This window comes from Rhipicephalus microplus, chromosome 5, assembly GCF_043290135.1.
Source record: "Rhipicephalus microplus isolate Deutch F79 chromosome 5, USDA_Rmic, whole genome shotgun sequence".
Classification (NCBI taxonomy): domain Eukaryota; kingdom Metazoa; phylum Arthropoda; class Arachnida; order Ixodida; family Ixodidae; genus Rhipicephalus; species Rhipicephalus microplus.
Window position 1 is genome coordinate 140839623 of NC_134704.1, and position 16162 is coordinate 140855784.

Genomic DNA, 16162 nt, shown 5'->3' on the forward strand with positions numbered 1-16162 from the left:
GTGCCTTGGAGACAGACGGTGAAAGAAGCTCGGTATCTGTGTGTCTGGTTGGGCTGATGGATCTCACGTGTTTCCTACATCGTCAAACGACAGTGCGCTTCCGAGCGCCTCCGAACCTGCACGTCGCAGATATCTCGCTTCCGAGCCGAATCGCGAATATCTGCCAGTGGTAACAAAATCAGTCTGGTGTCATCGTCCATGCTTGCCTACTGGAGAAGCAATAAGGAAAATGCTTCACTCTGTCGTCAGCACCGAGCCGCGGCCGCCAGTGACCAGAGGGAGTGTGTCGGCGGGGCCGGTGAAAGAAGCAGCGCTTATATTTTGTTCCACAGTAGGTGATGTCTGCGTGAGTAATGTGCTGCCCGAATTGCCCACCTCATGCACCAACTGTTCTCAAACATGTAGCGCGAAGCCGATACGAGGCAGACGAAACCAGCAAGCGGCTGCCGGTGAGCACGAAGAAAACCCGGACGGTGGTCTTTCGTTGGAAGTATGCGTACACCGCCCCGTCCCCGTAAGATAGCGGTCACGTGTTCATTTGTGTCTGAAATGACGACGAAACTCGCACAGGATATGTGTCCTGTGATCGCCAGCTGTGTTTCATCGGATAGCCGTGCTCCTCGAAAAGGCCTAGTACGCCATCGATAAGAAGCTTGTGTGCATGCGTGCACCGCTCCTCTACGCCCGTTGTGATGAATACGTGCTGCTACTGTGTTTGTGCACCCTCGCTCAATGAAAATCATTGAGCTACCATGGTTTGTGCGTACTAAGGTATATTTTATGGACTTGTGGATCAGCAGTGCTAACACGCGTGGTGACATGAGCTCGGTATGCCAAGTAATTATTGGATACTCAAAAAGGTGAGATTGGGTAGATTTATAATAAAAGGTCGGTGTGGCATTTAGTTCCCTGCAGCCCACCTTAAGTTTACGCTTGCAGCTTCAATCGTTGTTGTTAATAAATGCAAAAAAGAGCTCTCCTACCGGTCCTACAGAGACGGTCAAAAAGTCGTGCCTATATATACCGTATTGTCAAAGTGTAGTTGAGCAACGCGTGCAGTCTGTTCAAGTGGTGTATTATTCTGCATTTGTTGTGTGTGCTGTTTGCCTGTATGTAAATCTATGTGTCACCAATTCTGCCGTTTAATGAATTCATTCGATTCTGCTATTTAATAAGTTAGTCAGCTCTGAGCGAATGCACCCGTCAATTTTTATTTTTTACCACCAGAAATAACTCCCAGAAATCACCTCAAAAACCTTGTGAAGGCAGTAAAAATTTACTCTCTCTATATTCGCTCAAAACCTCACAGGGGTAAATAATTACTACTCTCCCTACGTTCAAAAAATCAGTTAGCCCACGAGTAAATTTTTTACCTCTATAGTAGGTGGTAAAACAAAGCCAGGAGAGGTACTGCGCTAGAGGACAAATGGTTTACCCAGTTTTTGAGGTTATTTCAGGTCATTTTCGTTTAGTGTGTAGGAGGACGCAAGTGTGACATATTAAGTGAGTTCGCCTTATTATGTCAGTAACCTTGCTGTGGCGGCTCATGTTCGTTATATTGACGATTGCTCTAAATCAGCCAGCATTTTTTGTTATTTTCTCTTACACCAAACTCTCTGCCTGCAGTCAGCAAACTCTCTGTCTGCAGCAAGCATTTTTGTTACTATACATAAAGATAGAGCGTGTTTCAAGAATTGTACCTAAAAATCATGAAAAATAAGCAGAATAGAATGTTTATCCAGCGCCTTCATAATTGCTTTTTCTGTTGCGGCGCTAAGTTTAATAAAATTGGAGGTGTGATATATGACACTCATTAAATTTATCACACATTCCCGACATCTGGTGAAGTCATGTGGGGCTGTGTCAATGCTTCCTCCAAACAGCAACTGGCTGCTTTGAGCTTTCACAAAAAGGGCTTCTAGAGGGATGAAACCAATCTTTTATAGTCCTAGGGAACCCCTATAATTCCCCCCACCCCCTTCAAAGAGGTATTTTCGCGAAGTAACAAAATTTGGTTTAATTAAGGGACCAGGCTTAAACCAGAACGCAAAAGAGCACCACTACCAGACGACAAGAATGATGTCACTTCTCACGACAACGAAGGTAATAGTGTTAGTTCCGCATTTGTTAACTATGCGTTGCAAGCACAGCCCATAAACCCATAAAGCGAAAGTGTGGCAATGGCACTATTTTATTTTGATGATTGGGTTTCCCTGGCGAAATTAGCACCAACATCTGGTTTTCGGAAATCCCATGGCGACAATGGACTATTTACAAGGACGATTTTGATACTCCCATTCAACTCAACTACTTGTGAGGACTAATTATGAAGCTTAACTACTACCTAACCTTCCTTTGCTGTTTTCTTAGACTACCGCCTAATTATTTCCGTTATATTTGTATCTAGTCAAGCTGAGATGCCTGCCACAATAAAAAAGTAATTACGAAGGCATTGAATAATATATTGGAATATTCAGACTCGTCTTTGAAAAGGCACTATGTATTGATTTGCCGGGGTTCAGGCATAAAACAGCGGTTCGCTTTATGAGGGAAACCATAGTAAAATTACCCTGCGCAAATTAAGACTAAGTGTTCAAGTGTTCCGCGTTTGCTGAAAATAACACTCGGAGCTTGTAGTTGGAAGATCAGTATGCCACATGTTAAACTACTAAATGAGCTACAGACGTATTTCCAAAAAGTTCGTCGTCCTTTTGCACCATCTCTGACATCTGCAGTCCAGAGTGACAAAACATTATCTCCCCTATAAATATATCTATACAGGCAGCGACTAAGGGGATTGGGTGCTATAACAACCACCTCCATCGCTATATCCCTGAATAAATATTTATGAAGAAAACAGTGCTCCCCGACAGAGCCATTGCATGCATTGTCTAATGCCTACTTCGTATTGTACCGTTGTCCATTGCCTATCCCTATATAAAAAAAGCGTTTTCAGTGTCTGCCAGTGCGTTTCAGCGCGCTGGGTGTCACTGGAAACGCTGTACGCTGTGTCCCAGTGTACTACAGTGCGCTGGGAGGCAGTGGGACACATTGTACAGCATGGCCAATGCTGCCCAGTGCGCTGAAATGCGCTGAACCTAGGCAGTGTCTTAAAGCGCACTGGGAGGCACTGGTCACACTGTACAGTCTCTACCGCACACTGAGAACATTAGAGGCACATTGGAAGAAGCTAGGCGGGATCGATGCACTTTCTGTAAGACATCATATTTAATGGCGAGAAGTCAAGTGTAAAATTTACCAAACAAGATGGTATTCTCATCTACGTGCTACACATATATAGCTTTAGTTTTAGTTAGACAATCGATGTATGTGCGAGTACGCTGAAGCAATCAAATGTCAAGGGCACGCGCCAGGGGCACCGCCAGAATTTAGCTGGGAAGAGGGGCACCAACGACAATGGTGTTCCTGCAGGGGGGCAGGGAGGCACAGAATCTATGCGTCGTGTTTTGACTATGCTTGCTCTTGGGAAGGAAAGTCGGGGGGGGGGGGGCTTGCTAGAATTTAGGGAAAAAAGGCTCCAGCCAACCCACGGATGCCTTCCTGGCACGGGTGCGCTTTGCTTGAAGTTTGATTGAGCTTCTTTAGTGCATTTCATAAACGGAATCGACAGAACTGATAATTCGCAACACAGCATGACACTAGTATCAGTATGACAATCAAGACTAACCTATTCTAGCAGTCAGTCGTTCCGGCTCGTACCGCAGAAAGCCGCACGTTTCTGGCAGCAATTATCCGCTGCAACGCCCGATCTCGGTGTGTTTAGCCTCTGATTTGCGTAGTCGAAGGTTAAAATATAACCACTCATGGGCCAGTTATGATGTAAACTACATTTTAACGGTTAATAAACTCTTTATAACTAAATACCCATAATCTTCACAGCGACCATGGCACACAAAGTACGGCCCTAAGCCTAATGGTCGTTTCGGCTAGAGTAAACTGTAGCGGTTTTCGTACGCGGAAAGTAAACGAGGAGGAGAGAAAATACTCCCAAACTATCAAGGGACAAAAATCTACAGTGTTCACTGAGCAGTTTAGATGGACGCTGTTTTCTACATAGGTGTGAACAACCACACAGCGAGACACTAGATTTCGCCCACCGTGGTGGTCTAGTGGCTACGGTACTCGGCTGCAGAACCGCAGGTTGCGGGCTCGCGTCCCGGCTGCGGCGGCTGCATTTCCGATGGAGGCGGAAATGTTGTAGGCCCGTAGGCTCAGTGTTGGGTGCACGGTAAAGAATCCCAGGTGGTCTAAATTCCCGGAGCCCTCCCCTACGGCGTCTCTCATAATCATATGGTGATTTTGGGACGTTAAACCCTACATATCAATCAATCAGACACTAGATTGCCGTAAAACATTTGCAGCTATACGCTCACAAACTTTGCGGCAAAACATGCCCGATTAATGTGATTCAAAGCAACCAGCAAAAAATGAGCTAACTCATTTTTTGCTGTTAGTGTGGCGCTGGCATGAGGAGAGGACACACTGCGTATGTAAGCGACAAAATCAAAATATTCGTCACCTGAAACAATGATACATGAAGAAAAGTTCTTTCATTCTCGTCTTTCAGGAGTGGTGAAGTTGGTAGCGGTCACACTCAGGATGTACGTGTGATGTGTTGAGGTAGTCAGTTTAATTCTGGCTCCCCACTTTTTTCATTTTTTTTGTTTTTGCTTTTTTTTGCTGCACGCGTGTTTCAGCCTCAATTACAATGTGCGCATGACCAAAACTTCGAAAAAACATTTTAAAAGCTAGGTTTCGGCCGATAATGGGTGTCCCAGTGTGCAGCGCCAGCGTGCCCCGTGCGGCGTGACAGTATCCCAGTGATGATTGATATGCGGGGGTTTAACATCCCAAAACCACTATATGATTATGAGTGACGCCGTAGTGGAGGGCTCCGGAAATTTAGACCACCTGGGGTTCTTTAACGTGAGCCCAAATCTGAGCACACGGGCCTACAACATTTCCGCCTCCACCGAAAATGCAGCTGCCGCAGCCGGGATTCGAACCCGCGCCCTGCGGGTCAGCAGCCGAGTACCTTAGCCACTAGACCGCCGCGGCGGGGCAGTATCCCAGCGTTAGCGCTACACTGGTCCAGTAAACAGGTATGGCGCTGGGTCAGTGCCACTAGCTTTTGCGATAGGGATGTCTTCGCATCTCGCCAATTTCATTGCATTTCGTATCTTTGCCAGATGTCTAATGTATCTGGCTATTGGCTATCCCATTTCGTGTCTTTGGATTAGCGTGTGAGAGGCGAAAGAAGTCGCCCTAGTCAGAATGTCTTCTCTAGTGATGCTGTCCCTTACGGGTTGTCAATTATTTTGTGTCCACAAATATAAGCGGCGCAGTGTTGGAGTCTCATACGACTCTAACTTTCTCATTGACTGTGGAGGTCGATTTTCGTGGCAGCGTTTTTAAATACAAAGCTTTACTGCAGAGAGGAAAATGAGGCTACTAATTTTCGAAAGCTTTATATTAGCTGTCGAATTTTTTCAATTTAGAGTAGGTAATAGGCGCACAGACATCATACCGAAACTTTTTTTGTATCGTTAGCTCACCCTCTATACAAAATGCTTGTGGTGGAATAAAATGATAACTTAGATGCGGTCTCTGACTAAGTCAAGGTGAAAAAACGCGGGGACGTTTCTGGATTAATACTGGGTCCCTAAAACACAGAGATGACTTGGGACCCATACCAAGTGTGATGGGATATGCGTGCGAAAGCTCCTCAGTCCTCCACTGTGTGTGCCGTGGGGATGGACAAACAATGAGGAGACTGGCGCATGAAAAAAAATGTGCCATCGTGGTTAGCTTGGCATGCGTGAAAGAACAAGAAGAGCGGCGTGCAGACACGAGGCCAGGCGAAGAGGGTGGAGTGCCATGCAGTTGGCAAGGTGGTGGTCATGCGGGTCGAAGCAAGGGGAAGGCGGTTCGCCAGCATCACGGTCGTGGTGATCTGCCCCGAGAGCCTTTCCGAGTTGAAGAGTTGGAAAGCCTTCTTCGCTTGACCTCAAGCTTCGACGGTCCACGGAGCCTACGGGAAGCTACGGCAGCCAACAGGTTCACCATTGAACGTAAGCCAGAGGGCTTAGCTGTGGACGCTGGTCCGCACGTCCGAGTAGAAGGCTGCCTGGCTTCGTCAGCCCTGTCTTCGGCACCTACGTTATCCGCCATGCCTACATTTGAGCGTAGCCCTGCTCATCGCTGAATCTCTGCGGTCCCAACAATCCCGCGTTACACTTTCTCTATGTAAACAAGCCCCACATAAACTTCATGCATCCACCGGCGACACGCTCTTATGGTAGGACCCAGCTTGTGCGTTGCTTTTCAAGGTTTTCGCCGTGTTGCATTCTATTGTGTTCCTGTATAACATCCTTGTTGTGTGTTTATTTTTGTGTGTTATTTTCATACAGTCAGGCGAACAGAAAACAGCCTCGTCATTTTTATTAAGAGCGTTGCTGTCCCCCACGATGCGTGCTCTCAACGCTCTATTTATTTAAAAGAAACCTCATTACAACGACTTTCTTGTTCACACAAAGAAACCGTGTGGCTCCCGAACCCTCTCTGTGTTTCTTCACCTTGACTGAGTTCGATTGATTTGTAGGGTTTAACGTCCCAAAACCACCATATGATTATGAGAGACGCCGTAGTGGAAGGCTCCGGAAATTTCGACCACCTGGGGTTCTTTAACGTGCACCCAAATCTGAGCACACGGGCCTACAACATTTCCGCCTCCATAGAAAATGCAGCCGCCGCAGCCGTGATTCGATCCCGCGACCTGTGGATGAGCAGCCGAGTACCTTAGCCACTAGACCACCACAGCGGTGCATTGACTGAGTTCGTCACCACATCTACATCCTCATCATAATGCCTCAGCGCACGAACGTTTAGTGCATACTTAACTGCATATCAAACAGAAATATATTGGTGGTGTATGTACATTTCTAGAGGTACCTTAAAGATAACTGGAATAAACTTCTATTTTCAGACCACATAGGCCTGCATAACTTCCAAAAATTATTTTCAGTTCTATGAAAGCGGTAAAGTTAGACTTTTGGGTTCGGAAACAGAGCGAAAAAAGTGCGCTGACCGACGTTGCAGAATTGGCTGGCTGACTGCATGCAACTTAAGCCAGCGTGGGTCTTCGCATAGGTGTGATGATCAGTATACCATTTATGCTACTCAACAAGGGAATGCGCAAAGGCTGTATTTGTCAGAAGATTACTGCAATACGCACATGCCTCAACACATCCGCAAGTCTGTGGGTGGTAAGATCGAAAACGATATTATTTTCTCCTGCCTTGGCCACCTCTCGCAGAACACGCCGAGGGTCCGCCTGTTCGTCAAGTGGCCGCAGTGAAACTATTGAAGGCTGGCCACCAGGCCTGTGCAGCTGCAGTAGCCCACGAAGTCGAACCAGCGCTGCAAGTAAAGGAAGGTGGATGCATTGCAATGTAATGCGCGCAGAGATGATTATCAATACATAATTTGGCATTGAAGAGGAGAAGTTGTACCTTCGGCCTACTGTTGTGTTCCGCCTTCTTACGCAAAAAAAAAACGGGGAATTGATTGTGCTTTCGCGCGAGTGAAGTGAATATCCCCAGCTAAAATAATAGAGGTTTTTTGTTCCCTTGGTCAAGGTCGAATTCTACAGTCGAAACTAGTCCGCGGAATGTTCCGCACACAATTCACTTGCGATATTTTTCGAAAATTCTTAGTCTGGACGTTTGAATGCACTGGAAATGATGCTAAAACCGCCCCTTCTAAAACTTGATCAGCATGACGTAGCTTTTGATTTGAAATAGAATTTTCTTTTACGACAAGGCATTTCACCGCCATAACAATACTTCTACCTGTTGTTTAGGCATTGCAATTGGGATCTTCAAGCAGCACGTTTCGAAAAATACCATGCTCAAAATAGACGATTTTAGCGTATATGTACACAGCTTAACACTACTACAGAACTTCTTAGATCAGTGTATTCACTTGATCAAGAGTATTACAGCCAGGTGGGCATTTTACGAAGGACTTTTCAGTGGATGTTCATTGGAAGTCAGCTACTCCATTGGTGTTCATTTGAGACTTTCAAGAAAGACTAATTTAAATATGCCAGATTTAGCTTCTTTATTTTTTATGGTGTAATGCTTAGACGGATGGTCGTCAAGGAGATGATAATATTATTGCTGCCATTATTTTTCGTCCCAATAGCAACCCAAGTGGCCCTTCCGAACCAAGTGCTGCCACTCTGTCTCTTCATGATATGTGCTGAGTACATACGGACAAGAAAGTGCAGATATTGAATGTATATACGCCTCCTTTTCTATTGATAAAAGATTAAGGACAGTAAGAACTGCAATGCCTCTGCGTGAATCAGTATGGAGAGAAGACGTGTAAATACCGGGTTAGTGTTCTGATATGTAGGCATAACCATTTGTTCGTATGCAAAACTGCCTTAACACGCAATTTTTTATAATATTACCTACGGTGTAATGTGCCAGCGCCACGATATCTTGAGAGACACCGGAAGTTTCGTCCAGAAGGTGTCCTTTAGCGTGCACTGACATTGGACAGCACACAGGTATTTAGCATTTCACCTATACTGAAAGCCGCACTTGATCCCACGGTCAACAACTGAGCACCCTAACCACTTCACCAGCGTGGCAGATACATACCACTTTTTACCAGATAGAGCGCTGTAAGATCAAGAATATCTGAGTTTTGCACTGCTCTCAATAAAATGCATTGCTGGAAAAACAAGCATGTTTGACAATACTTGAAGTAACACTTCAAGTAACCGCACTTTAGGCAGGGACACTTGAGTTAACAGGAACGTTATGCTTACCATCTGGTTTCTCGTAGATGACAGTGAAATGTTTCCAGCCTTGAGCCTTAACGAGGTCACACAGAGCACGACCAAGCTCCTCAGTAGGCGGTGTCACGGTCAACGACAGCGTATCCATTGGCAAGGCACGCTCCTGTCCTTGTCTGTACAAGTACACGTGTGGCACCTGGTGCCTGGCGCACGCATGCCGCACTAGTAGCGCAGTCTCCGCTTCCTGGGAACCAAGCACTGCCAAGACGCCCTGCTCCAGAAGGCCGCACACTGTTCCGAAAAATGAAACGTTTACGTAATCTACGTTATACTATAAACGATAATTGTAGCAGAGAAAGTGGACAAATCCGGCAGTTCTATACAAGAAAAGAAAATTAGGGAAAAAGTAAGAATGAACTTTCTCTAACGAAGTACGATCTTCTGCTTTTTAAAAAAATATCCGGGACATTAGGTGACAAAAGGTTGAATTTGGAAATTCCTTCAGTTCTTTCTGCGAACTTAATTTTTGCACAATTTAGGATTTGTGTGCACTCTGGCATGACGCTGTGTTACAGGTAACTATTAGAGGTAATAATTATAGATTACACACAGTATGGCACGAAGCAAACTCAGCGTCCACAAAAAACGAATTCCGAAAATTTCCGCTCGTCCCGCTAACGATCCAGCATGACGAAGAGAAAGCTTGTCGAGCCGCACGTAATTGGGGAGTGCTGCATGTACACGTTGAATTGTGCGTACACACCTAGCATGCATTCGACACTCATTACTGCCCTTAATATTGCTACATGCATGTATACTGATATTCTAGGGGGCGACGCGCGTGTGTGCCTGACGAGGAAGACGAAGGGTTGTCTCTGCTCGATCGCTGGTGAACCGGGCACGCCATTACCGCTGGTTTGGAATATATCTAATCCCCAGCCTCGTCGTTACGGCGTCTCTTCTTTTCCGTAACATATTTGGTGGAGGTGGAACGTTCCCCGTCTTCACCACGAAGCTTCGCAGTGGCCGCACCATTCAGTCTCCGGCCATGGCTACCAATGACAACAGCCTGTCAGCGTCTCCATCTGTAGCTCCAGCGACTACATACCTGACGATGCCCACCCCCCGTGATCCAGGTACATTCTCCGCACAACCTGGGCTCGACGTCGACTACTGGCTCCGTATGTACGAGCGTGTTAGCCACACACACCGATGGGACCCTACCATGATGCTCGCCAACGTAATATTTTACTTGGACGGCACCCCACGGGTCTGGTTCGACGACCATGAGACCGAGCTCACCAGCTGGGATACCTTCAAGGAGCGACTACGCGACATCTTTGGGACCCGTCCGGTCGCCAAATGGAAGCGCGATAAGAACTCGCCACTCGTGTGCAGTCGTCAACAGAGTCGTATGTCTCGTGCATACAGGATGTCCTCGCGTTGTGCCGAAAAGTCGACGAGCAAATGACAGAGAGTGACAAGGTGGGCCACATACTTAAGGGCATCGCGGACGACGCCTTCAATTTGCTCGTCTACAATAACGTCACGACCGTAGATACGACTATCAAGGAATGCCGTCGCTTCGAAATGGCCAAAAGCCGCCGTGTTCTGCCTCAGTTTACGCGGCTACCAAACACGGCTGTTACATCCACTTGCACCGATCTCGGTGCCGCACCACCCATGCAGGACAGCGTGACACGAATAGCTCGACGGGAGCTTGAGGCGTCAAGTCCGGCACCATTTCCTCCACATCCGCTCGATCATGGCGCCGCAGAAACGCCTCCGCCGGTCTCCGTTATTCAAGCCGTCGTGAGGCAGGAAATTGCAAAGCTTGGTTTTCCTGTGGCCTGCTCTGTGTCCCGACCCGTCTCCAGACCAATGACAACAAATGCACCACATTTTATTCCGCGATCCCGCAATCCGGCGGAATGGAGAACTGCAGACGACAAGCCGATCTGCTTCCGCTGCCACCGAGTTGGCCATATCTCCCACTACTGCCGCAGCACTTGGACGCCCTCAAACTGGAGTCAATTTTCCTCTAATCGACCATACGAGGACTCCCGTCGGTATTCGCCCAGTCGTGTGTACCTTTCTTCCGACATCCCCAACAGCCGCTCCACTGCTCGTTCGCCGCCACCTCAACGTCGCCGTTCCCCATCGCCCCAACCACGCCGCTATCCGTCGCCGGTCAACTGTGGATCCTCTCGGACGGAAAACTACATCATGCAGCTCCGGGAGGTAGTGCTGCATCGCTTGCGAATGATTCAAATCCTCCATTGACGCTCCCCACTGATACGAACTTGATTGAGGTGTATGTGGACGGTATTTCTTTGACGGCGTTAGTCGATACCGGAGCTCAAGTGTCTATAATGAGTGCTCATCTGTGTCGCCTGCTCAAAAAAGTCCTCACGCCTGCAGCAACTAAAGCCCTCCGTGTCGCTGATGGTGGAACTGTGGCCATCACTGGAATGTGTACCGCTCGTGTTAGTATTGCCGGCCGCCATGTTCCCGTTTTATTTACGGTGCTTGAAAATTGCCCCCACGACCTAATCTTCGGCATGGACTTCCTATCGACGCATTCTGCCCTCATCGATTGTGCCGCCGGTACTCTCTGCCTAGAACTTCCTCTTCTCCCGGATTCTGACCCTGAACTCCCGAACAGCTTGTGCACCACTGACTTCTTCCGGATACCGCCTAAAGCTCTCACATTCATCGAATTGGCAACACCCTCTCCCGTGCTTGACGGTGATTATATCGTGACGCCGATTACTGATGTTCTCCTGGCGCGTGACATTACTGTCCCACACTCTGTCGTAAGCATGGCCTCTAACCGAACATATTTACCTGTTATCAATTTCGGTTTCATAAAACAAGTGCTACCCCAAGGAATTTCGGTCGCCACACTAAGGCCCTTAATTGACAACCACGTCACCTGTTTTACGGCAGACGTATGTCCCGAGCACCCACATCACTCACAGGATGTCACGTGCCTCGATGCGACCTTACGCTCCATGATCGCCCCGGACCTCAAACCTGAGAAGTCAACCGCGCTATGCCGCCTTCTGGCTTCATACCGCGACATATTCGACGTCGACCACCGTCCACTCGGCCAGACTTCACTCGTCAAGCACCGCATTAACACAGGTGATTCTCATCCCATTCATCGGCGACCATACCGGGTGTCTGCCACTGAGCGTAAAATAATTCAACAAGAAGTCACCAACATGTTAGCCAAAGGAATTATTGAACCCTCTTCGAGCCCATGGGCGTCCCCCGTTGTGCTCGTTAAAAAGAAAGATGGCACGTGGCGCTTCTGCGTGGATTACCGTCATCTGAATAGAATCACGAAAAAGGACGTTTACCCTTTACCCCGCATCGATGACGCTCTCGATTGTCTCCACGGCGCCCGATACTTTTCCACAATAGACCTACGTTCCGGCTACTGGCAGATTGCTGTCGACGAAAAAGACCAAGAGAAGACTGCATTTGTAACTCCAGACGGCCTATATCAGTTCAAGGTTATGCCATTTGGGCTATGCAACGCCCCAGCCACGTTTGAGCGCATGATGGACTCTCTGCTACAAGGGTTCAAATGGTCAACATGTCTTTGTTATCTTGACGATGTCGCTGTATATTCCCCAACATTTGAGACCCACCTTCAGCGTTTGTCAGCTATTCTCGACATATTCCGCACTGCAGGCCTCCAATTGAACTCGTCTAAGTGCCGCTTCGGACGCCGGCAAATTACAGTGTTGGGCCACCTTGTCGACGCCTCTGGTGTGCAGCCGGACCCCGAGAAAATTCGTGCAGTCACCAGTTTTCCTGTACCCCAGTCAGCCAAAGACGTCCGGAGTTTTGTAGGACTTTGCTCCTATTTTAGAAGGTTTGTGAAAGATTTCGCAACCATCGCTCGACCCCTCACAGAGCTTCTAAAGAAAGACGTCACATTTACGTGGGTTACCGACCAAGCTGCTGCTTTTTCTCACCTAATCACGCTACTGACGACTCCACCCATATTGGCTCACTTTGACCCATTCGCTCCGACGGAAGTTCGAACCGATGCTAGTGGTCACGGAATCGGAGCCGTGTTAGCCCAGCGCCAACGGGGACACGACCGAGTTGTCGCCTACGCTAGCCGCCTCCTCACAGCTGCTGAGCGCAACTATTCTATTACGACGGAGCGTGAATGTCTTGCTCTTGTTTGGGCAGTCTCAAAGTTCCGCCCATATTTATATGGCACTAATTTCACTGTGATAACTGACCATCATGCGCTATGTTGGCTTACGTCACTGAAGGATCCTACTGGCCGGCTCGGGCGCTGGGCTCTGCGACTCCAAGAGTATACATTTATGGTGACGTACAAGTCCGGACGCCTACATCAGGACGCAGACTGCCTGTCGCGCTACCCGGTCGCTGAGTCGAGCACTATGCATGACACCGACACCGAGCCTTGTGTCTTTTCCCTTTCGCAAGTGACATGCATCGGTGACGAGCAGCGCTATGATGCGTCCTTGCGTGCTATCATTGAGAACCTCGAATCACCATCTTCCAGTCAGTCCTATCGCTCGTTCGTGCTCCACGATGGTGTATTATACCGCCAAAGTTTTGAGCCGGATGGACCGGCTCTGCTGCTTGTCATTCCGAAACACCTTCGCTCGGAAGTTCTACATGAACTTCATGACCTTCCGACTGCTGGTCACCTTGGTGTGTCACGCACTTATGACCGAATACGCCGACGCTTCTACTGGCCAGGGCTTGCACGCTCAGTCAGAAGGTACGTTGCGGCTTGTGAGAAATGTCAGCGCCGCAAAACGCCATCGACACTTCCCGCCGGACGCCTTCAACCACTCGATATTCCATCAGAACCGTTCCTCCGCGTTGGCTTGGACCTACTTGGCCCTTTTCCCTTGTCTTCCTCCGGTAACAAGTGGATAGCCATGGCCACCGACTACGCCACGCGTTATGCCATCACACGAGCTCTCCCAACAAGCTGCGACACAGATGTCGCCGACTTCCTCCTCAAGGACGTGATTTTGCAACACGGAGCCCCACGGCAGCTGCTTACAGACCGTGGCCGCACCTTTTTGTCGAAGGTCATAGCCGACATCTTGCAGTCCTGTAAAACGAGACACAAGCTGACTACGTCATACCACCCGCAAACCAATGGACTCACGGAGCGCCTAAATCGAACTCTTACAGACATGCTCGCTAAGTATGTTTCTACCAACCACACCGACTGGGATCTCGCGTTGCCGTACGTCACATTTGCCTACAATTCTTCGCGCCATGACACTGCCGGTTACTCTCCATTTTTTCTGCTGTTTGGCCGAGAACCAACATTGCCTCTAGACACCGTCATACCGTCTCCTGGAGTACCCACCAGTGAATATGCCATGGACGCTATCACTCGGGCCGCTCACGCACGCGAAATCACCCGTACTCGCCTTCTGACCTCTCAAGAGAAGCAACGGCGCTTGTATCACCAACGACACCGCGACGTACACTTTCCACCCGGTTCTTTGGTACTGCTCTGGTCTCCGACCCGTCAAGTTGGCTTGTCAGAAAAACTGCTTACTCGCTACACAGGCCCATACCGTGTCATCCGTGTGGTTACGCCTGTAACATATGAAATTGGTCCTGTCACTCCATTGCCTTCATGTGCCCAACAGGCTACCGATATTGTACATGTTGCGCGCTTGAAGCCCTACAACTCTCCTAGTGACGTTGACATCTAAATGCGCCGAGACGGCGCTTGCGCCGCCGGGGGTTATGCTACATGCATGTATACTGATATTCTAGGGGGCGACGCGCGTGTGTGCCTGACGAGGAAGACGAAGGGTTGTCTCCGCTCGATCGCTGGTGAACCGGGCACGCCATTACCGCTGGTTTGGAATATATCTAATCCCCAGCCTCGTCGTTACGGCGTCTCTTCTTTTTCCGTAACAATATCTACGGTAGTCCGTAAAATTGAGAAACTTCGACACCGTGAAAACTACAGAGTGCTAATCAAAACTGTTCATTGGCGGGTCTCTGTTATCGTTTAAATTGTGCATGTCTGAGACAAGGTGGCGGGATCACCTGTCTTTGTTGGCACTCCATTGGCGACTTTCTCCAAAAACGAGAACCTTACCTATTAATTGCTTTATTTTAACACCCCCTTTCATCTCCTATAGATACGTTCCTAAAGGCCGGCGTTGGCGTTTCGCTATGCCTTCGCTGGCAGCACAGACGGATTTGTCCTTACATGGCTTTGTTATGAGGCGGCTAGTGGGTGCTTGCTAATAATCATGATGTAGCACGGAAATAAAAACAGACATACAAATATTGTGTGGTACTGTAGGCCCGTTTCGTCGTCTTGTGCTGCATCATGTATATTAGCCCTTCGATGACGTGGGTGTTCATGGGCAGTACACGGGCACCTTCCTACGAACCCATGGTGGCAAATAATACCTTCAGTTATGATGCTGTGGCGCACTCTCTCAGGCTATTTTTCTATTTTGTCTTAACCTGTAGCGCTTCCTTCTCAATTCATTTTTTGGGTCGTTGGTTAGCTGATGGTCGGTAGAGCGCAGTCATATGCTTGACTTCAATGGTCAGAAATGGCTGCGTTAAATATTGTTCAATATTGTTGCTTCTGGCACGAAGTGACGCGTGCTGAAATCTCAGTCCCCGAGAGAAATTCGCTAATGGGTCTTTGGTGGACGCCACATAGTTTGTGTTTCGGTACATTGAGCGTGCCGCCAAGCGATGGCATGATACGGCAGGCCGCTATGCTCAAGTGACACGCACTTCAGATTCATTTCGAAATTGCTTAGAATGCATTTTGAAAATGCGTATTGTCTCTTAGATCGCATTATTATTTTGTCAAAACACGGAAAAATGAGGCCTTAAGCATAGACTTCTGTTCCTTATTCATTAATGAGGGTCTTATACTGGCAGACTTGGTGCCTTAGGTTGTATACGAGGCACTATTGGTCAGGTGCCAGCTCGTTCACGTTCACGTGCTACGTGATGCCAAATAGGCTCACAAAGAGTGTGCCGCACTCGCCGTCATGGCTACTGATGGCGCTGACTGACACTCTCACGTTTAAATTAACATATATACCCAATGAAGTGGCTGGGACAATAGCCACAGTGGTTGCTCAGTGGTAGGGCTTCGAACGCGTTATTCAAAAGTCCCAGGTTCAGTTTCTGCCCTTGGCAAGTTATCTTTTCACCCACTTTTCTTTCTTCACTTTTACATTGCAATTCTGTTTAATAACTAACCCTATACTTTCTTTGGCATTATTATCTGTGAGCTCACAAAACCAAGCGTAATTGTACGAATGC

General features: G+C 48.1%; 1 protein-coding gene across 1 annotated transcript in view; it reads right to left on the reverse strand.

Annotated features, from left to right (window-relative positions):
* The window catches only part of LOC119185398 (glutamate receptor ionotropic, kainate 2-like), a 135142-nt gene that overhangs the window by 48592 nt on the left and 70388 nt on the right, over window positions 1-16162 (reverse strand). The window contains exons 3-4 of the mRNA XM_075894627.1: window positions 8861-9121; window positions 7256-7440 (exon numbers count right to left, since the gene is read on the reverse strand). Of these exons, the coding sequence (XP_075750742.1) occupies window positions 7256-7440; window positions 8861-9121 (446 nt within the window). The remainder of the gene's footprint in view (window positions 1-7255; window positions 7441-8860; window positions 9122-16162) is intronic.